The following is a 23,413-nucleotide window of genomic DNA, read 5'->3' on the forward strand; positions in this document are numbered from 1 at the left end:
CTGGAATATGATATTCTGGAGAGCATGGGAGCATGGATTACAACCAAGAATCCACTACCCAGCAAAACTGAGCCTTCACTTTCTTTTTTTCCTTTTTTTGCAAGGCAATGGGGTTAAGTGGCTTGCCCAAGGCCACACAGCTAGGTAATTATTAAGAGTCTGAGACCAGATTTGAACCCAGGTACTCCTAACTCTAGGGCCAGTGCTTTATCCACTATGCCACCTAGCCGCCCCAAGAGCCTTCACTTTCAAAGGAAAAGACAGACATTGAATGAAATAGGTGACTTTAAAATTTTCCTGATGAAAAGACCAGAGCTAAACAGAAAATTTGATCTTCAAACAGCAGACTCAAGAGAAACATGAAAAGGGAAACAGGGAAAAAGAAAAAAAATGCATTATCCAATAAGATTGAACTGTTACATCCCTATCTTGGAGGGAAATTCTCATAACTCTTTAGAACTGTACCCCTAACAGAGGGAATATATTTAGGCTGAAGGTATGGACATTAATGGTATGTCCATGACTTTAATGAAGTTATTTTAAAAATAATTATTTAATTAAAAACAGGGAACTGTAAAGAGACAGGAGGAAGTGGGGAGGTTGAATGAGGTAAATTGCATCACAGGAAGAAGTACAAAAGACCTATTGCACTAGAGGGAAAGAAGAGAGGAAGTGAGAACTCCTGAATCTTACTCTCAGCAAATTTGGTTCAAAGAGGGATTAAGGCAGACATTTGAGTTTAGAAATTTATCTTACCTTTCAAGTAATAGGAAAGGAAAAGGGAGGGAGGGAGGAGGAAATGATAGAAGGGAGGGAGGAAGTCTGGGAAAAGGGAAAGAGGAAAGAAAAGGAAGGGTCATGGATGGAAGGAGGAAACACATTTAGGGAGGTAGTATTCAGAAGCAAACACCAGGAAGGACAGATAAAGTGAAAGAAGGGGGGAAAATATAAATGGAGGGGAAATAGTTATTATAAATAGCTATTAGAGCTATTATAAACAGTTAGCAATTATAACATGAATGTGAATGGGATGAACTCTCCCATAAAACTGAAGCAGATAACAGAGTTGATAAAAAAACAAACAAACACCAGAATCCTACAATATACTGCTTACAAGAAATGCATGTGAAGGGGAGAGATATAAACATAGAGTAAAGGTAAAAGGTTAGAGCAAAAATTATTATTCTTTAGCTGAAGTGAAAAGAAAGCAGGAGTAGCAATCCTTATCTCAGACAAAGCAATTGCAAAAATAGATCTCATTAAAAGTGATAAGGAAGGAAATAACATCCGTCTAAAGGATACCATAGACAATAAATTAAAATACTAAATGTATATGCACCAAGCAGTATAGCATCAAAATTCATAAGAGAAAAATATAAATGAGTAGCAGGTAGATACAGCAAAACTCTACTGGTTGGGGGATCTCAAGCTCTCTCTCTCATAATTATATAAATCTAACCATACAATAAACAAGAAGGAAGTTAGGGAGGTAAACAGAATGTTAGAAAACTTAGTTATAATATGACCCCTGAAGAAAATTGGCTGGGGATAGAAAGGAATATGCTTTTTTTTCCCTGCGGTACATGGTATTACACAAAAATTGACCGTGTATTAAGGGCACAAAAGCCACTTAATCAAATGCCAAAAGGCAGAAATATTAAATGCATTCTTTTCAGACCATGATGCAATAAAAATCACATGGGAATAACAGGCCATGGAGAGATAAATCTAAAACTAATTGGAAACTAAATATCCTAATTTTAACACATTAATGGATCAAGCAACAAATCACAGAAAGAAATCATGATTTCATCCATTCAAGATAATGACAAAAATGAAACAACATACCAAAACTTATGGGATACAGTTATTAGGGGATATATTATCTCTCTAAATCTATACATGAATAAAATAGAGAAAGAAGAGATCAATGAAGTGAGCATTAAACTAAAAAGTTAAACAACAAACTAAAAATACCCAACTAAATACCAAATTAGAAATTCTGAAAAATTAAAGGTGAAATTTAATAAAATCTAAAGCAAGAAAACAAATAAACTAATAAATAAAACTAAGATCTGAGTTTTTGAAAAATCAATAAAATAGATAAAACTGTGGTTAATTTGATTAAAAAAAGAAAGAAGAAAACCAAATTGCTAGTATCAAAAATGAAAAGAATTCACCACCAAAGAGGAAGAAATTAAAGTAATAATTTGGAACTATTTTGTTCATCTGTTTGCCAATAAATTTGTAATCTAAGTGAAATGGATGAATATTTACAAAAATATGAATTACCCAAGTTAAAAGAGTAAATTAAATATAGCAGGCAAGATGGTGACAGGAGATGATCCTCTCTTAGGTGCTATCTCTCAAAACTTAAAAATAAGGACTCTGAATTTTTGAGAGACAGAACCCACAGAGGGATCCAGTGAGGCAATTCCCCAGGCCAAGGTAACCTGGAAAAGAACGGAAAGGCTCCACTCCACGGGTTTAGAGGGACGGCCGCCAGAGTGAAGGAACTTCAGCGTCCAGAAGGTAGCCCCAGGGCACTGGGAGCCACAGCTCACGGCAGCAGGGGCAATTTCCTGACTTACACCCTGGGGAGCACTGGGCACAACTTGAAGGATCAGCAGGGGCACCCCTGCCAGAGCAAGCATGTGAAGCCATCAATGAACTTCCTAAGGAAAAAAATCTTGAGGGTCAGATATTTTAACAAGTAAATTCTACCAAACATTCAAGGAACAATTTGGTTCCAATTCTAAATAAACTATCTAAAAAAACAAGTGAAGAAGGTTTGCCAAATTCCTTTTATGACACCAATATGATGCCAACACCTAAACCAAGAAGATTTAAAACACGGAAAGAAAATTACAGACCAATTTCCCTAATTAAAGTGAATGTAAAATTTTTAAATAAAATATTAGCAAAGCAATTACAGCAAGTTATCACTAGGATAAACCACTATAATAAAACAGGATTTATACCAGGAATGAAGGATGGGTTAAGGAAAATTATCAGCATAGTTGACCATATCAATAACAAACCTAACAGAAATCATAAGATTATCTCAATAGAGCCAGAAAAATTTTTGAGAAAATACAGTACCCATTCCTACTTAAAAACATAGACAGAATAGGAGTAAATGGAGTGTTCCTTCAGTATCTATCTGAAATCGTCAACAAGTATTATATGTAATAGGAATAAATTAGAAGCATTCCCAGTAAGATCAGGGGTGAAACAAGATGCCTGTTAACTCCACTATTATTCAATATTGCATTAGAAATGTTAGCTTTAGAATAAAAGAAAAAGAAATTAAAGGAATCAAAATTATGATGAAGAAACAAAATTCTCACTTTTTGCAGATGATATGATGGTATACTTAGAAAATCCTAGAAAATCATCTAAAAAATTCCTTGAAACAATTAACAACTATAGCAAAGTCACAGGAAATAAAATAAACCCACATAAATTCTTAGCATTTCTACATATTACTAACAAGATACAGCATCAAGAGATAGAAAGAGAAATCCCATCTAAAATAATTTTAGACAAGATAAAAAAAAAACTTGAGAATCTACCTGCCTAGGCAAACTTAGAAAATTTATGAAAACAAATAGAAAAAATACTTTTCATAAAAATAAAATCAGATTAAATAACTGAGCAAATGTCAATTGCTCAATGTTAGGCTGAGCTAATATAATAAAAATGACAATTCTACCTAAATTAAATTACTTATTGAGTGCTATACCAATCAAACTTCCAAAAAATTACTTTAGTGAACTAGAAAAAATAGTAATTAAATTCATATGGAAGAAGAAAAGGTCAAGAATGTCAAGGGAACTAATGAGAAAAATGCAAAGGAAGGCAGCCTAACCATACCAGATCTAAAACTATAATATAAAGCTTCAATCATTAAACCTGGTACTGGTTAAGAAATAGAGTAGTGGATCAATGGAATAGATTAGATGGAAACAAGGGACAACAGTAAATTATTACAGTAATATACCATTTGATAAACCCAAAGATCCCAGCTTCAGGGATAAAATCTGACTCTTCAATAGAAACTGCTGGGAAAACCTGGGACAAATGCATGGACATATGCTGGGAAGATAGTATGGCAGAAACTAGGCACAGACCAACATCTCACACCCTTTACCAAGATGAAGTCAAAACAGGTGCAAGATTTAGACATAAAAGAATATAATAAGCCAATTAGGAGAACAAGGAATAGTTTGCTTGCCAGAGATATGGAAAGGGGAACAGTTTATGATCAAAGATGAGATAGAGAACATTATAGAAAACAAACTGGGTAATTTTGATTGCATCAAATTAAAAGTTTTTACACAAACAAAACCACTACAACTAAGATTAAAAGGAATATATTAAGTTGTGAAACAATTTTTATAACTAGTGTTTCTGACAAAGGACTCATTTCTAAAATTTACAGAGACTTGTGTCATAAAAATAGCAATTAATAAATGGTCAAAGGATATGAAAAAGCAATTCTCAAAGAATTCAAAGTTATGTGTAGTCATAAAAATTGCTCTAAATCATAACTGATTAGAGAAATGCAAATAAAACATCTCTGAAGTACCACCTCACACTTCTCAGATTGGCCAATAAGACTAGAAAGGAATATAATCAGTGTTAGAGGGATGTGGGGAAAACTGGGACATATGCATCGTCAGTGGAGTTATAAACTGATCCAACATTTCTGGAGAGCAATTTGGAATTATGCCCAAAGAGCAATAAAAAATATTACATGCAAACTCTTTGATCTACCAATACATCTATTGGATTTATATTCTAAAGAGAGATCGTGAAAAAGGATAAAAATCCCACTTGTACAAAACTATCTGTAGCAGCTCTTTTTGTAGTGGCAAAGAATTGGCAATTGAGGGAATGCCCATCAATTAGGGAATGGCTAAACAAATTGTGGTATATGTATGTGATAGAACACTATTTTTCTATAAGAACTCATGAGGGATGGGATTTCAGAAAAGCCTGGAATGACTTGCCTGAATTAATGTTGAGTGAAATGAGCAGAACCAAAACATTATACATACTAACAACAACATGGGATGAGGATCAACCCCAATAGACTTGTTCATTTCAGTAGTACAATCATTAAAGACTTGGGATGGAAAACAGCATCCATATGCAGAGAAGGAACTCCAGAGTTTAAATGAAGACCAAAGCTTATTATCTTCAATTTTAAAAGCTGTCTTATCTATTATGTAATTTTTATCTCTCTAATGTTTTCTTTCTTCTATTGAGAACTGATTCTTCTCTCACAACATGTCCAGTATCAATTTATGTTAACCTAGTCCTTGCAAATAGTTTTCAAAAAAATATCAATCTATGTTTAACATGTTATAAATATAGAGCCTTTATCAGCTTGCTTTCAGTCAGGGGGAGGGAGGGAGGGAGGGTAGGAGAAAAATTGTAAAACTCAAAATTTTGCTAAAAAAATAATAATTGGTGGGGCAGCTAGGTAGCACAATGAATAGAGCACTGGCCCTGGAGTGAGGAGGACCTGACATTTAATAATTACCTAGCTCTGTGACCTTGGGCACTTAACCCCATAGCCTTGTAAAAACAAACAAACAAACAAACAAACAAAAAAGATTGGTAAAAACTACCATTACAAGTAGTTGGAAAAACAAATAATAAAATATTTAAATTATAAATTAAAATTTAAAAAATTATTTCATGTTTCAATGAGAAACCTCAAATGGATACAAGCACAAAAGAGTTCTGTGGTATATGTATGGCATGGAACACTATTGTTCTATTAGAAACCAGGAGGGACAGGATTTCAGGGAAGCCTGGAAGGATTTGCATGAATTGATGCTGAGTGAGATGAGAAGAACCAGAAAAACACTGTGTGTATACCCTAACAGCAACATGGGAGTGATGATCGACCTTGATGGACTCGCTCATTCCATCAGTGCAACAATCGGGAACAATTTTGGGCTGTTTGCAAAGGAGAGTGCCATTTGTATCCAGATAAGTAGCTGTGGAGTTTGAACAAAGTTCAAGGACTATTCCCTTTAATTTAGGGGGAAAAAAAAACAGATATCTTATTGTCTGATCTTGTTACCTCTTAAACTTCCTGTCTCTTCTTTAAGAATATGATTTCTCTCTCATCACATCCAATTTGGATCAAGGTACAATATGGAAACAAAGTAAAGACTGACAGATTGCTTTCCGGGGGGGGGGGGGGGGCGGGTAAGATTGGGGGGAAATTGTAAAACTCAAATAATATCTTTAATAAAAATTAATTTAAAAAGATATGGTGCCAATCTATCTAGTCATAGATTACTAGAGAAATATTCATTGCTTATGGTTATGTTGTGACAATAAAAATGACAATATCAGTTAAATTAATTCATTTACATAGCGTTTTAGCAATCATATCACCACAGAATTATTTCTGTCGAATATATAAAAACATATAAAATACTAAAATACATCAGGAAGGAAAAATGGTGAGAATATCCAATAAAATGCTGAAATATAATCAGATCTATAACACAAACAATATCTTCCACACAGCCATTTCTGATTATTCACATCTGCTAGTGCCCTCTCTCCCTAATGATTATGTACAAATTTCTATTTGTTTTATAACTTGTATTTATACATGGTATCTCTCCCCAAAAAGGTCCTTGAAAGGAAATATTGTCTCATTGTTTTCTATTTTTAAAGACCAGGTCCTAGACTAATCCCTGTTAAAAGCAGGTGTTTGATGCCTGTTGGTTGATTTATTATTGACTCCAAGTTGAGCACTTTAAATATCATGCAACAATGCATCCCATCAAAAGCAACAGAAGAGAGAATGGCTGATGAGATCTGTGGTAGCTTTTATAAAAGAAAGACTATAATATATATTGAACATTATATTTCAGTAAGATTCTAAAACTTAACCCTTTTGAATGATTACAATAGAATATAATGATAGAAAAATATTATGGAGAGAAAAGCAAAGCACTAATAAACTTAACAGAATAATTCATTGAAATGCCTATTTTTAAAAATTGCTGAAGTATTGGGGGAAACAAATAGCAAAATATGACTATATATTTTTAAAGTTTGCAAAGCTCTCCATACAAATGTTATTTCATTATATTCATACAAACACTCTGGGAGTAGGTACAAGAATTGTCCTGAATTTTGGGCTATCTGCAATGGAGAATACCATCTGTATCCAGAGAAAGAAATTGTGAAATTTGAACAACGACCAAAGACTTCAATTTAGGGAAAAAAAATAAAAGTTGTCATTATGTAATTTTGCTATTTCTTATACTTTATTTTTCTTCCTTAAAGATATGATTTCTTCCTCATCGCATTCAACTGAGATCAATGTATACCATGGAAACAATGTAAAGACTAATAGAATGCCTTCTGTGGGGGGTGGGGGGGAGCGAAGCAAGAATGGGTGGAAAATTGTATCAAAATAAATAAAATCTTTCTAAAAACAAATAAAGAACTGTCCTGATTTTACAGGCATACAAAGTTTAAATGATTCATTCAGCTACCTACATGTAGCTACTAAGGCATTTTTTTCAACTCCTGTCTTCCAAATTCCAAGTCCTATGCTCCATTCACTTTAACAGCTAATTTCCTTGATAATCTCTTCATAATAGTGTTACAAAAAAAAAATTGATTTCTTCACTGAACATCAATTCTCAATATACCATTCCTTCATTTAACAAAACATTCACCTAGACTCTATACTTCCAAGGCAGTATTAACCTATAAGGTGAGATAGCATTTAATAATATATCTTATATAAGTAAAATGCAAACTGTTACTGTTATAGTACTGTACTTACCTAATCCTTTAGGAGTAATGCCACTGCTATCAGCAGGATTAATAACCCAATAGTAATATTTCAATGTGTGCATAAGCTGTAATACTGTTCCAACTCTGCGTATGGTAGTGTAGATGGTAGCAGTTCCAATAAATTCAGCAGATAAATAGGTATACAAAGAAAGCTGAACCTAATAAATAATAACACATAATATGAATGCATATGAAGCAAGGAAACTGAAAGGAGAAGAATGAATAGTTATTTAATGCAAATGGTCATTTTAAGTTAATTATAAGTATATATTTTAAATATTAAAATTTAAATAAAGTTGAACACAATATTGCATTATCCCAAGAAATCTCCTTCAAAATATTTGGTTTTATATTTCCCATTCAATTTTCCTTTTATACAGTCTATGTATAATGATTGAGTTATTTCTATTACATTGATCTACTTCAATTCATTTGAAAATTCTTCCACCACTAGATAATTTTATTTTCCCACATTTTTGTAATAATAACAAATAATATCGCTTTGGCATTGTATGAAAATATTTTTTTCCTCTTTGCTCCCTCAACAAATCTTTTGGGGCATATTTTCAACAAAAGAATTACTGGTAAGAGAACAAGATTGTTTCTGTAATTATTACTATTCACCACTAGATTGTTTTTCAAAGACTTGTATGATTTTTCAATTCAAGAGCCATAATAATATATATGTATTTCTACGAAATACATAAATTTTTTTTTTTGCCAAGCGGAGGACTATAAGATGGTAACATAACATTGTTTTAACTGCATTTTTTCATTAATTGGGATGAGCTTATTTTAAATGACTACCAGCATTAATGAATATCTTCTGAAGCTATCTTTGTTTCCTTTGCTCTTTAAAGATTAGGAGTTTATAAAGTACACAATGAAAGTCTAAATCCATTTTCCTATCATAGTGCTGAAATATTTTCCAGACTTTATTTTGCTAATCATTCCCTCCACTTTTTTTAATCATGCATTAAAAACTGTTCTTTTGCATATAATTGTTTAGATACTCCTCAAATGAAGTTCTCTATTTTTTCTTAGCACCAGATAGTTGTGATGATAGTAATTCTGTTATAGGTTTAGTTGTATACATTTATCATGTAACTACTAGGTGCCAGGCATTGTGCTAAATGGTAGAGATGTCAAGAAAGGCAAAAGACAGTCAGTCCCTAATCCCAAGGAGCTCACAATCTAATGGGAGAAGCAATATGGAAATCATTATGTAGAAATGTACAAATGCATATATATCTATCTATCTATCTATATATATATATATATATACGTGTGTGTGTATATATATATATATACACACACATATATATATATAAGATAAAATGGAAATCAAGAAAAGAGGAAAGGTCTTACAAGAAAGGAGGATATGGAAATTTTTCTAATAGAAGGTAAAACTACAACTAGGACTTGAAGGAGTCAAGTGATGGAGATGGGCAGAAAGAGCATCCCATTCATTGGAGATGGCCAGTGATGATGATGCCCAGAGTTAGGGTGTCTTACTCAAAGGAAAGCAAAGCCAGTATCACCGGATCACCAGAGAGAATTTAAGAAGAAGATGAGAAAAAGGGTAGGAGAGACAGGCCTTTAAAAGTCAGAAGATTTTATATTCCATACTGAAGGTGATAGAAAGCCACTGGAATGGCTTTAATATACTGTAATCTTGGTGAAGAGAGGAAAGATATGTGACATTAAGGGCTGCACTTTAGGAAGATGAAGATGGACAGGTGTGGGGATCAACTTGTAGTAGGCACACAAATTAGCAGGCAACTGAAATAGTTCCAGTAAGAGGAGATCAGAAGCTGCATTGAGGTGATGGCAGTGTTAGAGGAAAGAAAAGGATCTATATATAAGAGTTGTTACAAAAGTAAAACTGACAGGCCTTGGCAACAAAATGGTTATGGGGGATGACTGAGAGAGTAAATCAAGGATGACATGTAGGTTGCAAGCCTGTGAGACTAGGAAGATGACTAAACAATTATGGAAAGTTAGGAACACTGAAGCATCTATGAGAAAAAGATGAGTTCAGTTTTGAACTCAGTTCAAAATATTCAATAAGAAGCTGGGTGTGTAAATCTGTAAGCAGAGAGGTTAAGGACAGAGGAATAAATGTGAGAATCACCAAGAAACATGATAACTGAATTCATGATACCTAATGAAATCAACAAACTAAACAACATAAGAGAAAAGAAAGAAGAGAAGGGAGAGGGGAGGGGAGGGGAGGGGAGGGGAGGGGAGGGGAGGGGAGGCCTCAGGAGGGAGCCCTTGCAGACACCCACTTCAGGAGGCATGAAGATCCTGCAAAAGAAAGGGAGGAGTGGTCATTCAGGTAGTAGGAAAATCCAAAAAGGGTCAAAAAAACCCTAGAAAAAAAGAGATTATTAAGAAGGGGGAAATGACAGTGACAAAAATCTTCAGAAAAGTCAAGAAATATAATGATTGTGAAAAAAAGGTCATTAGATTTGTCAATTTAGGGGATCACTGGTAACTTTGGAGAAATCAATTTCAACTAAATAATGATGACTGTAAAGAGTTTAGAAGAAAGTGAGAGGAAAGAAAGTGGAAGGAATTCCCAAGAAATTTTAACAATAAAATGAAGGAGAGATATGGGATGGAATGATTAAGTAATGGTTTTATCAGGATGGAAGAAACCTGGGAACTTTTGAAGAAAACAGAAAAGTCGTCAGTAGACAGGAAGAAATTATAGATAAGTGAGAGAATAAGGACGACAGAAGGGACAATCTGTCAGAGAAGACAAATGGACCCCCCCAAAAAAACCAGTTTTTAAGGTATTACAAAACAATTTAGTAATGTTCATATACGTTCAAAACATGTTACTTTTTAACTATCAGTACTTTTATTTAATCTTAATTTTGTTACATTTGAAAAAGGACTATCCTAAAAATAAAATTGCTCATTGAAACATTTAAGTAAAAAGAATAAAAAATAATGTGATACAATCTATAATAAAAATAATAAGGCAAAAGGCTAGAATAATTTTTTAAAGGTAGAAAGCAAGCATTTAGATCAATACACTCTGACAATGCCTAAATACACCTTATCCTCCTCATATGTCATGTTAATGAACATGAATTACTCAATTTGCAGTAGAAAGCATATAACTTCAATTCTCAAAGCAGTGCCTTGCATATAACATACATTGTGCCTCTAGACCTCACTTGCATAACAGTGAAAATCATGTCACTTCAAAGTATCACTAAAAATTTTAAAGATTTAAAAATGTGGGAACAGCTAGGTAATGCAGTGGATAGAGCACTGGACCTAAAGTCAGGAGGACCTGAGTTCAAATGTGACCTCAGATACTTATTATCTAGCTATGTGACCTTAGGCAAAAACAAAAAACCAAACAAACAAAAAAGAATTAGATGTATGAAGATTTCGAAAGAGACCAAAAAAACCTATTTCCAATTGAGGTAATCCTCAATTGAGACTTTTGGACAGCTCTCAGTATAAAATGAAGGTTTTCCTGAAAACAAATCTTTGCTTGCTTCTTAGAAACTTCTACCAATTACTTCTAGAACTGACCTTTGGAGCTAAAGAGAATAAATCTAACTTCCATTTTACTACTTCATAAGAACTATAAAATTGAATCAAAAGGCCTCAATTCCTTGAGACCAAGAATTGCCTCACTTTTCTCTGTAAATCTCTAGGGCCTGTACCAATTCTGGGCACACAGGCATTTAAAAATGGTTTTAAATCAGAAAAATTAATTGTATATTTATGAGCTGACTCCCAAACATATAATTATGTTATGAATTTTAGTTTTATTGTTGTTGTTTTGCTTTTTTTCAAAGCAACAGAGTTAAGTGACTTGTCCAAGGTCACACAGCTAGGTAATTTTTAAGTGTCTGACATCAAATCTGAACTCAGGTCCTCCTGATGCCAGGGTTGATGCTTTATGCACTCACCTGATCCTTTAGTTACTTTTTAAAAGTTTTTGATCCCAGAAACTTTAAGGTAAGTTAAATATCATTGCACATTTTTTTCCCTTTATCATAAATGACTAAAGGGGCACCTAGGTGGCGCAGTGGATAAAGTACTGGCCCTGGAGTTCAAATACAGCCCCAGACACTTAATAATTGCCTAGCTGTGTGACCTTAGGCAAGTTACTTAACCTCATTGCCTTAAATAAAATTTTAAAATTCATAAATGACTAATACTCATTAAATCCTTAAATTGTATGTGAAGACCCTATTGTAACCACAAAATAGATAATTCTATCCCATCTCCTTCAAAGAATACTACTACAACTATTATTGGCTGCTGTCACCTCTTCCTCTTTATTACTTCGTCAGATTGAAAAGGAATTGAAAATTCAGTTCCTTAAATGTTAATATAGATATTTTGGTGAATGGATTTTTCATTTTGTTTTCCTTTATTCTTTTTTTTCCTTTTAATCTAATAACAGAAGTACCTAAACTCAGATTTTCCTGACTCTAAAGTTAGTTCTATATCCACTAAAACTCCTTGGTTTTCATGAAATAGTTTCTATAAATATACCCCCATTTTACAAATAAGGAAACTAAAGTCAGAGAGGTTAGAAAAATTATCCATGGGAACAACAGATTTTTCAGCTGCTAACAGCAGAATGGGGATTAAAACCCATATCATCTAATTTTAAATTCAATGCTCTTTATACTATCTCATGCAAATCTAATAAACTAAACACTATTTCAAATCCCAAAACAAGAAAAAAACTTTTAAAAAAATGACTTCAGGAAATGGAAATAGATTGAAAAAAAACTTTCAACATGTTTCTTCTTGAAAGAGAGCATGGGATTGTGTGCAGAAGATGTGCTGTGTTGCCACCAAGAGCTGGATCCAAGCCTGCCTCTTATACATCTGGGCTGGATGAAGAACTCAGACACCTGGATGTCTCAGGGATCCTGGCACTGCTTTAAGGCTTTAGTTAGAAAGACCTTGTCCAACTATATAAGAAGACTAAATATTCCACATCAGCAATTCTAAAAAAAAATAGAGGAAATCACAGGCCAAAGCAAAACAAAAGCCTTCGTTCCTAAAAGCTAAAAATTACATTTAAAGTCATTTAACTTCATAAGGTAAATTTAAAATGTTAGCATTTTTGTTTGAAAATTTTAATTAAAGCAAGTCAAAATTATATCCTTAAAACAAAAGTAATACGATAATATGAATCAAATACCTTTGCAGGAGTATGTATCCAGATAGCTGGGTTGAAAAGTATGTGATCACAAAGTTGCTTCAGTAACGGTGCTCCATGGGATAAACCATCAAGATACTTTGCAAAGGACAAAAACTGTTCTAGAACTGCTCTGGTTATATGAACCCTGGATGACTAAAAGAATAATAGTTTGTTAGAATTAAGTTTATTTCCAGAATATCACACTAGAAAGAGTTAGAAACAGTAAAATAATAAGATTTGGGTCACATTTTAATATAGTTGAGGGCTTTTTAAAAATAATCCCTTTATAGTAAGATCAGTTTAATTATTTCAAAGTGATCTGATATGTAAAATATTCAATTTGGTTAAAGATGATGCTAAAACCTAAAGAAAATTATTTTTGAGACAGTCTATATGCAAATATGTATACATATATGTGTACCTATGTACATTCAATACAGTTTGAAAAAGTGAAATAAAAAAGGCAAAAAGAAAGTTTCATTTTCAAATCAGAAAACAAAATTATGGGAAAAACATTTAATGACTGAATGGAGCTCGCTAAATATTGGTTTTTGTGAAATAAGAAATACCTTGATAATGAATGACTTTTAAAAAAGGCAGGCATAGGTGAATAGAGGAGGGGAGGGGAGGGGAGGGGAGGGGAGGGGAGGAGAGGAGAGATGGGAAAACAAGGCTAAGGAATAAGCAACAAGAAAAATCAAAAGATTCATACAATAAATCAATTTAATTCAGCAAACTTTTTATTAAGTGCCAATTATGGCTAGGCACATTAAAAGAGGAAAAACCTGGGGGAATTGGGAAGGTTTCCAATAGGTCAAGGGATTTTATTTAAGGACTTAAAAGAAGCCAGGGAGGTCAGTAGTCAGAGGGGAGCAACGAGCATTCCAGGCATGAAATACAGCCAGAGAGAATGGTCACTGGACTGAGGAGTACATGTTGGTGAGTAATTGTAAGAAGACTGGAAAGGTAGGGGCAGCCAGTTAGAACAGAGTTTGAATGCCAAAGAAAGCATTCTATATTTGATTCTAGAGGCAAAAGGAAGTAACCAGATTTTCGATGGGGGTGGGGGTAAGGTAGTCAATGAATGAACCAATATGCATTTTAGAAAAACGACATTAGGATTTTCAGGAAAATCTATGAAAATCTGAATGGAGAATTTATTAGAATGAGGAAAGACTCCAAGTTGTAAGGCCCATCAACAGGTTACCGCAGAAGTCAAGGAATGAGGTATTGGGGACTTCTATTAAAATGGTGACATTGTCAGAAAAGAAAAGGGTATATATTATTTGGGGAGTGTTGCAGAGGTGAAATGGTCAAGTCTTGGTGACAGGTTGGATATGGAGTATGAGGGATAGTGAGGAATCCAGGACGACTGCAATTGTTGTCTTTTACATTAATAGTTAAGGTAGAAATGGGGAGATTTTAGGAGGAAAGATCATGAGCTCAATTTTGACAATACTGAGTTTAAGATGTCTGCAGGATATCCAGTTTAAAATGTCTGAAAAGCAGCTGGAGAAGCAAGATTGAAGGTCAGCAAAGACACTGGGGTAGAAGAGGAAATGTGAGATTCATCAGCATAAAAATGATAATTACATCCAAAATACTTTCTTTGAGAAGGTTGACAATAAACATAGCAAGCATCAAATAACTTTAAAAATTAAGTTTACCACACTTTTAAGAGAAATGAAACAAATGGTTAATGATCTACTTCTCACTTCTGAATCCAAATTTGATTCATTTCTGGTTCAAATGGGTTCGAATCAATACCAAATCAGAAGAATAAAAACGAGAAAACAATCAGTTGAGGGTAGTCCTACCTGACCTATGTATACTTATGTTGATGCTAAAAAAAAAGGGCAAAAGAACAAGAAATAAATCTTTTCTTAAGGAAGATAACATAATCAAGGACTCTATAAAACACCTCAAATAGTAAATATCTTTTTTTAAATTACATGAATGTGGAAGCTACAGGCACACAAATTTAGAACTGGGACATGAAAGATGAAACAGGAAGAACACGGCAAAAAGGAGACATCTATAAAGATTTTTTTATGATAAGCACTTTGATGTGTGTCAATGCCAAGGGAAACAGCACATTTAGATCCTGAAGATCTGCATTAGAAATAGAAATAGTACATAACTGGCTGAAACGAAAAAATGTTCAATGGAGAAACATGCTAGAGAAGATGAATTTTGAGTCAGTTGGAAGGGATAGATTAATCAAAGCATTGGAAAGAAGGTAGGCTATCTAATGCTTGGGGGGGCGGGGAGAGATTTGGACTCTTCTATTACCAAAACAAAATTACTGAGAATGCCTTAATGATATGTAAACTAAATATGCACACTTTCTTATTTCTACCAAATTTTCATAATAATCCACACATTGATAAACAGTGTATTTGAAAAAGGTAATAGAAGGGAATAGGCACAAATGATAATTCAATAGTAGTCCATATATTTAGTCACACAATTAACAGACATCAAATTTAAGATCCAATTATGTTTATGTTCATAGTTGGTCAGTTAGAAATAAAAACAGCAAAACAAAGCCATACAAGCCATCTTCTACAGGAAGCTTTGTCTAACTTGTCTAAATTCCAGTGCTTTCTTTCTTTTAATTTTTTCCTATTTATCCTATAGATAGCTTGTTTTATATATTTGTTTAAAAATTCTCACTCTAGCCCCATCTACTCTAAGTTTCTTGAGGGCAAAGACTACTTAGTACAGTATCTGGCACACCTAAAGGGTTTAGTGAAATCATTTTCCAAGTCGAAAAAACTGAAGGCAACAAGTGCCCATGTTCCAGGGACAGTACTCAGCAATGAGGAAACAAAGATATGCTTAAAAAAAAAAAACAATCTTCCCCAAAGAAGCTCATTTTAACATGTAAACAGTGATGTTTGAATTAAAGAGAAATATTGATAGCAATTAATTAAATTTCCCATTTTGCACAAGCTCATGGAAATTTATCATATTTCTCTGAATTTCTCAAATTCATGTTTTTGTTTTTTAATGTGCAAAGATCTCTTTGTGAACATGAAGCTTATACTTGACACTAATTCAAAAGCTTTTTACATTTGATAAAAATAATTTTGTTTTCTATGATTTCTTCTATCTTGTCTTTGGTTATGAATACTTGAAAGAAATCTCATTAACTTTCCTTTAGTATTTTTATGATAGTACATTTACATTTGGATAGCTCATCCATTTGAAATGTAACATTGGAATTTAACTGCATAAAATACTAATTTGAAATCTATTTTCTCAGTCAAATTGCCTTACAGTTTCTACAGGAGAGCTTTTCTAAAAGATTTCTTTCCCCACTAGTTTTTGTTCTTGAACTATTCTATTAATATAATATCCTTCAGATGTTCATGGTCAACTTTTCAACAGATCAAAATTTCAGTTTCAGTGACAGGGCCGCATATCTCTACTGTTTTCATATGGTTTGACACTTGCTTTTCCCCCCCATTAAACACACACACACACACACACACACACACACACACACACACACACACACACAAAGGTGCGCGTAAAACAACTTTACAGTGTTGATGTTACAATATAAATAAATGTTATTAAGCAACTATTGAAGTACACTTTACAATACCACAAATGCCTTTAGTTTTTTTAACCACTGATTTTGAGTTTTTGTGGTTTATCTCCCATGTCTCAAAAGTCCTAAGTCAATGTCAACTTCCAGTCATAAACTATTTGGCCATGAAAGACAACTTAGGGTATTCAATTTACAAACTATCAAAAATCAGGTTGCCAATATTTATTGTAGTCTTCTTTGAAATAACATTACTCACATTATCACTTCTTCCAGAGCAAATGAAATTAATAAATCAGTACTTATCTTCTAGTTTAAAGCATGATTGACAAACTATTTCAAAGAGGAGAAAGAATGCATCTTGAGAGAAAAGGTGAGGTGATAAATCATCCAAAAAAAAGTAAGTACTATTTAGTAAACTCTCAATTTATAATTATAATTTCATTAATATGGTTACTGAAAAGACAATTCTAATATTCAATTTCAAGCACACTCTAATTAAACAGTTGAAATAAAATGACTGACAAATAAGGTAAAATATCCATACATGCTTTGCTTGAACTATTTTGATGTTTATGTTTATATGGTTTAAATAATTCTGTCAAATTTAGATTATCCATAAACTCTTTCACTTTATTTGTAAAATAATCAAAAGTGAATACTTTCTCACCAAAATAAAATTTAAATAGAGAGAAACTTATCATTAATACCAAATTACATACGAATATCAAAACAAAATGGAAACTAATGACAGAAAACTTCCTGGCAAATATAGAAGAAATACTAGAAAGGATAATGATCATTGTTGGAAGGATTGTGGAAAAATCTGGGACACTACTACACTGTTGGTGGAGCTGTGAACTCATCCAACCTTTCTGGAGAGCTATTTGGAACTATGTCCAAAGGGCAACAAAAATGTGCATACCCTTTGACCCAGCAATACCACTACTGAGTCTATATCCTGAAGAGATGATGAAAAAGGGTAAAAACATCACTTGCACAAAAATATTTATAGCAGCCCTGTTTGTGGTGGCAAAGAATTGGAAATCAAGTAAATGTCCTTCAATTGGGGAACGGCTTAGCAAACTGTGGTGGTGTATGTATGTCATGGAACACTATTGTTCTATTAGAAACCAGGAGGGACAGGAATTCAGGGAAGCCTGGAGGGATTTGCATGAATTGATGCTGAGTGAGATCAGCAGAACCAGAAAAACACTGTATACCCTAACAGCAACATGGGGGTGATGATCAACCTTGATGGACTCGCTCATTCCATCAGTGCAACAATCGGGAACAATTTTGGGCTGTCTGCAAAACAAAGTGCCATCTGTATCCATATAAAGAGCCATGGATTTTGAACAAAGTTCAAGGACTATTCCCCTTAATTTTGAAAAAAAGATATCTTATTCTCTGAGCTTGTTATCTCTTAGATTTCTTGTCTCTTCTTTAAGGATATGATTTCTCTCTCATCACACTCAATTTGGATCAATGTACAACATGGAAACAAAGTAAAGACTGACAGATTGCTTTCCATGGGGGTGGGGGTGGGGGGAATTGTAAAACTCAAATAATATCTTTAATAAAAATAAATTAAAAAAAAAGAATTAAACCTAAGCAATAATAAATGTTGCTTCATGTAAAAGTTCATGCATAAGGACTATAGTAACATCAATAATACTAAAAATTGAAGTATTTTGTATTGATTCTGGAAAAATAGGCAAGCTATTTTAGGAACACACTAGGATAAGCCTAAATCAAACTACTCTACATGAAACACTAAAGTAAATGAACTAAAGTTCCTTTGTGGATTTGAATTCTAAGATAATTTTACTAAAAAAAATTTAATGCCTTAAAATCCTAAGAGCATATTACTCCAAAAACATCTTATTTAAGTCTTTCTACAATATAAAATGTGTGCCTGTGGAAAGAAATATTTGCCTCTGGATAGAAGAGAATAGGAAAAAAATTTGCAAATAAATTCTTTCTCCTATATTTTTGAAGCTGCATAGTAAAAACCATTACTTACCTTCTCAAGTAGGTAACCAATGACAAGAAAGCCTTTTCCACCCAGCATCTGTTCTTGCATGGCCACTGAACTCTTCAGCAATTCAACAAGGAATGCCAAAAGAGTCGCACTGTATACAAAGTATAGTTACATAGATGATGAACACAATTGGATTATAAGTAGATTTCTATTTATACTATTATTTTACTATTCAAAAGATCATTAAATAGCAATTGAAATCTAACAAAGTTTATTTTCTCAAATCATTTTTCATTAAAAACAAATATGAAAAAATCCCTTTCATTCTTTAAGTTTTTATCACAAACTTACTTTATATTAGATAACACCTAATTGTCAAGCTGCCATGTTCAACAATAGAACACAGAACTTTGACATAGATACTGCAAATGCAGTTTCTACACACACATACACACACACACACACACACACACACACACACACACTTGAAGCAAATTCAAACATATGAAACTTTGATTTTGTAAAACTACAGCATCAGAGTTTGAACCTTTACCAAAGGCAACCTTTTAAAGGCCTCCTTTAAAGTTATAAAATACTAATGCATTCAAAATATATGATTTTTAAGGAAAACCTTTAGTGTCTAAAACTGAATACATTATTAAAAGATTATATAATGCTGTATTATATGCATACACATACATATCATGTAAATTCATTTTAAGGAAAGAATTTGAAAAAACAAAAGATTTTAAAAAAATAAAATGATCAGACTTCTTCAAAAACAAATAAAAATGTATACTGAAAAGCAAACTTGTACTCATTAAATTTCATCAATGATCTGACAAATTAACCAGAAAGAATGTTTTTTTAAAAAAAAGAATTGTTCATATATTAATGAAGTAGGATCAATATGTTTTCATCTTTTATACTCTTACCATGCTCTTACTATGAAAATCAGTAATTAAAAAGAAAAGTTTCACAAACATTCTGACAGTAACCCACTTACAATGCATTTTTTAAAAAATTTCCATTAAATACTACCAAATTGGCATTCTAAATAGTTGAGTAAAAGAAGCTAATAAAGTAATTGGAAAATTAATTAAGTTAATACAGTTAAAATTTTTATGTCCCATAATGAACATGAAACAAAAATTTAATTATAGGATAAAAGGTTGAAAATTATTTTAGAAATAAGACAATTTATTAATTTTACTCTATATAGTCAACCCAAACAAGAAAACTTCATGTTTCTTTAGTTGCCACACAATGCATTCTGTTAAATTTATATTTAGTAATATTAATTTTGTTCAAAGTCAAACATAAAATCAGGAATAGGACTGTCAAAATTATAAAAATTATTAGAAAAGATAGAAAGGCTAATGATACATTTCATATAGGTGAGATATACTATACAAAAAAAAAAATCAAAGACTCCTTTACCAGAAAACAAAGTTTTATACACCAGATAGCAAAATTATTAGTTGACCCTATCGTATCAAATCACAAAAATTTAATTACTTTACTACACACTTTTGCAATTCAGTAATGTTAATTTTCTCCTTAAAAGTATTGATAGACTTTTCCCATAAAGACACAAATACTAATTAATCCCATTAAAGCTAATAAGGAATCACTTCCATTTAAATAAAACAAATAAAAAGGAAAAGGCTTTATGAATGTTAGCTATACCTGTAGCATGTAGATTGCATGATTTTCTAATCTATGCAAGGAGATCAAAGAAATGTGAATTAGGAATTTTAGAAGCAGGAGGTAGGAGGAGGCGAGTATAGTTCCTAAATATTAATATTTGCAAAAAGAAAGACAAGAAAAGTCTCACAATGGTACATCAAATAATTCAAAAAAACTATTTTGGATACTAGAGATACCTCTCCTATGCAGAATCACTATAAAATTACAAGGATATCATTGGTTTCCTCATTTTGTTTCATAACTATCTATCTCTTCAAGCATTCAATAAATTACATCTGACCTCCAAACACCATGGACTTTAATCACAAAGAAAAATAGCCATTAATTTCATTATCTCTTATCCCCAAATCTTAAAACATAGCTACCTGGAATTTTAAAGGACTTCAACATCAATTAAGTCAGCAACTGAAAAGACAAATGTATTTTCTAAATAAAATCTTTCAGAACTTATAGATGCAACCCATGGACATTTAAGCAATACCATATCATTTTAAAGAACCCTCAAAATAGGTTAGAGTTGACATGGTGGGAGTAAAAGTAATTAGATGGCCATCTTCCAAGAGGAACATTTTCAAACAGAATTTAACAAACTTACCAGTAACTAAAATGCATCGGTTTGCTGCAGGGCTCACATAAAACTTGCAAAATTCTGTGTACTGCCATACAAAATTTCTCTCCATTCTTGCCTATTTCCAACTCCCCTAGATACAAAGGCAAATATAAAGGATACTTCAGCCCATTCCTATACTCCTAAATACCACTTCCTGTCTAGAACACATCAGGTCATCTACTGAGCAGCTAAATACATATATGCACCACATGACAAGTATCCATGTCAACCAGAACCAATATAAGCATAATATACTATTCTGTTGAAAAGTATAAACAATACTGAACATTAATTTTCAATGTTTTACAAGCAAAAGAAATATATTAATTCTTATAAGATTGATAAACTTTTCAACAGATAGTACTATGCTATAGTATAGGCTTGAAATAAAAAAGGAATAAATTCTACTTAAGGGATTTCTTTTCTTCTCACCTACCTCTTCAGGAAAAGAGATGGCATTCATAATCTATACTAAAATTTTCCTTAAAATTAATGAATCCTGAAATCCTTTACAAATTACAATTAAGTAAGGAAGTAATGTTTCTCTGAAATTTCACACTTTTAAAAGGAAGATTCCATGGGAATAATCAAGAAGACAGAATGACAATCCTCCCCCCCCACCAAGTTTCTTGTTTATTGCCTTTGTCTATTGCTCTCTAGTCTATTATTCATAGATACTATTATATTTCTAGTATTCATGCAAAATACTCAGAAAACATTCAGAAACTATGTGTAAGCACAAGTTCTACTTGAACTTTAAGCTATATTTTAATGCTACTAAAAACCTAATAAATATGGATTCTTTAATAGCTATTTAGAAATTACTCATATAAATTTTTATTGTTTAATATAATTATCAATGAGAAATGATAGATAAATTTTACACATGGTAACCATAATCTCCAGAGCTTGAGGAAATGTTGACTTCTCAATTATTACATGAAACAAAATACTATGGAAAAAAATGCATTTGTAAACCTTTTGACTTAAATAAGAAATCAATGTCAGTAATAATATGAAGAAAGCTGCTAAAGGGCAGAAAAACTGTTTAATTTGCTTTTTGAATTGCTACTGGTAAGTAGTATAGAGAGAACACCTCAACAGATGCTATTTAATTTTTAAATGGAGAGAAACTCATTAAAATGAATTATGATATTTGTGATTTCTCCTTTTTAAATATATTTAGAAGCTTAAAGTCATTTTTAAGACTGATCAAATCTACTAGAGTAATAGATAATTGATCAGTAAATTCTTTAAGTTTGGAATAAAAAGTTTCAAAGGGAATTCAAATACTGTAGGCAAAAGGAAGAGGGGAAACACAATTAAGCTTTACTTTGTTATATGCAGAATGTCCAATTAGCTTCAGCACTAATAAATGCTTTAGAAAAATTGTTAGGTAACATATACATATTCTACTCTCTAGAATGTGAGAATGAACTGATCTGAGGAATTACCTGATGCCTTCTATTCTACTGCCTACTAAGGTACCATCAAGAAGAAAGACAGCACGACTAGGTTACATAACATTGAAGAAAAATTTTCCCCCAATTACTCAATTCTTTTGAAAGTTTATATAATTGCAAAAGATTCGTTAACAGTTCAATAATGAAAGAAAGACTTAAAACAAGTATTGATAACTATATGTTGTCCTCAATTTTAGATGAATACATCACAAGGGACCATACTGAAGACAACTATCTTAAAGTAGTTCACTACCAGAGAAAATAATTCATTTGCTTTCGCTGTCCTTTTCTTACTCTTAAAATCATGGTTATTTTTTTCTTTGTATTCTCAGCAGTAAGCAGATGCTGGCACTGATGCTTAGAGAATTCTACATCAGTAGAATCAAACTGACCCTAGAAAAAACACAAATTAACATTGTGTTGTATTTTTTATTTGTTTTCCTAAACATATCCTAACAACATTTTAATGTAGCTCATACTCTCACTTAAGGTGTTTTGCAGGCACTAAGTTTGACAACTCAGCTCTAGGCCTTTCATTAGTTAACCAGATGTTTCTTCAGCCACTTTAATCTAAAAATTTAAAGGGGACTGACTGACAAGAATTCCATGGTGGTAGAATCCATGTTTATGTAGCTGACCAGAATGGTAACCTACAAAGGGATACACAATCATCTTTTCTACTGATAAAACGGAAAATCAAGATATATGTAATCTTGATTTACAGATATGTAGTTTTTTGCATTTGATAAAAACATTTAATGATGCGCATATATGCCTGCTATACCTGACATAAAAAATACTTTAATGAAGAGATATTCAATTTTTTAAAGCTATTCCAGTGAATCACAGATAAGATTGGTGGAGGAAGGAATGCTGTATATCCATTATCCAATGCTTTCATTTGAAAGTTTAAATAATTCAAATCCAGAGGAAAGTCACTTGCCCAAAGTCACACCATTAATAAATGGGAAGGCTGAGATGGAAAACTAGGTTTTGAATTTAAATCTGGCAATCATTTCACTACTCCACAATTCTGGCAGATCCAGCTAAG

The 23,413-nt window shown here is 32.5% G+C and overlaps 1 protein-coding gene across 7 annotated transcripts in view; it reads right to left on the reverse strand.

Moving 5' to 3' along the window:
- The window catches only part of NBEA (neurobeachin), a 796,125-nt gene that overhangs the window by 623,151 nt on the left and 149,561 nt on the right, over positions 1-23,413 (reverse strand). For 6 of the 7 annotated variants that reach the window (XM_074216034.1, XM_074216037.1, XM_074216036.1 and 3 more), the window contains exons 11-13: positions 18,622-18,730; positions 13,040-13,192; positions 7,835-8,003 (exon numbers count right to left, since the gene is read on the reverse strand). In XM_074216034.1, coding sequence (XP_074072135.1) covers positions 7,835-8,003; positions 13,040-13,192; positions 18,622-18,730 — 431 coding nt within the window. Of the gene's footprint in view, positions 1-7,834; positions 8,004-13,039; positions 13,193-18,621; positions 18,731-20,884; positions 20,991-23,413 lie in introns of all 7 variants that reach the window. The other variant, XM_074216039.1, reaches the window with a different exon arrangement.

This window comes from Macrotis lagotis, chromosome 1 (genome assembly GCF_037893015.1).
Source record: "Macrotis lagotis isolate mMagLag1 chromosome 1, bilby.v1.9.chrom.fasta, whole genome shotgun sequence".
In the NCBI taxonomy this organism is placed as follows: domain Eukaryota; kingdom Metazoa; phylum Chordata; class Mammalia; order Peramelemorphia; family Peramelidae; genus Macrotis; species Macrotis lagotis.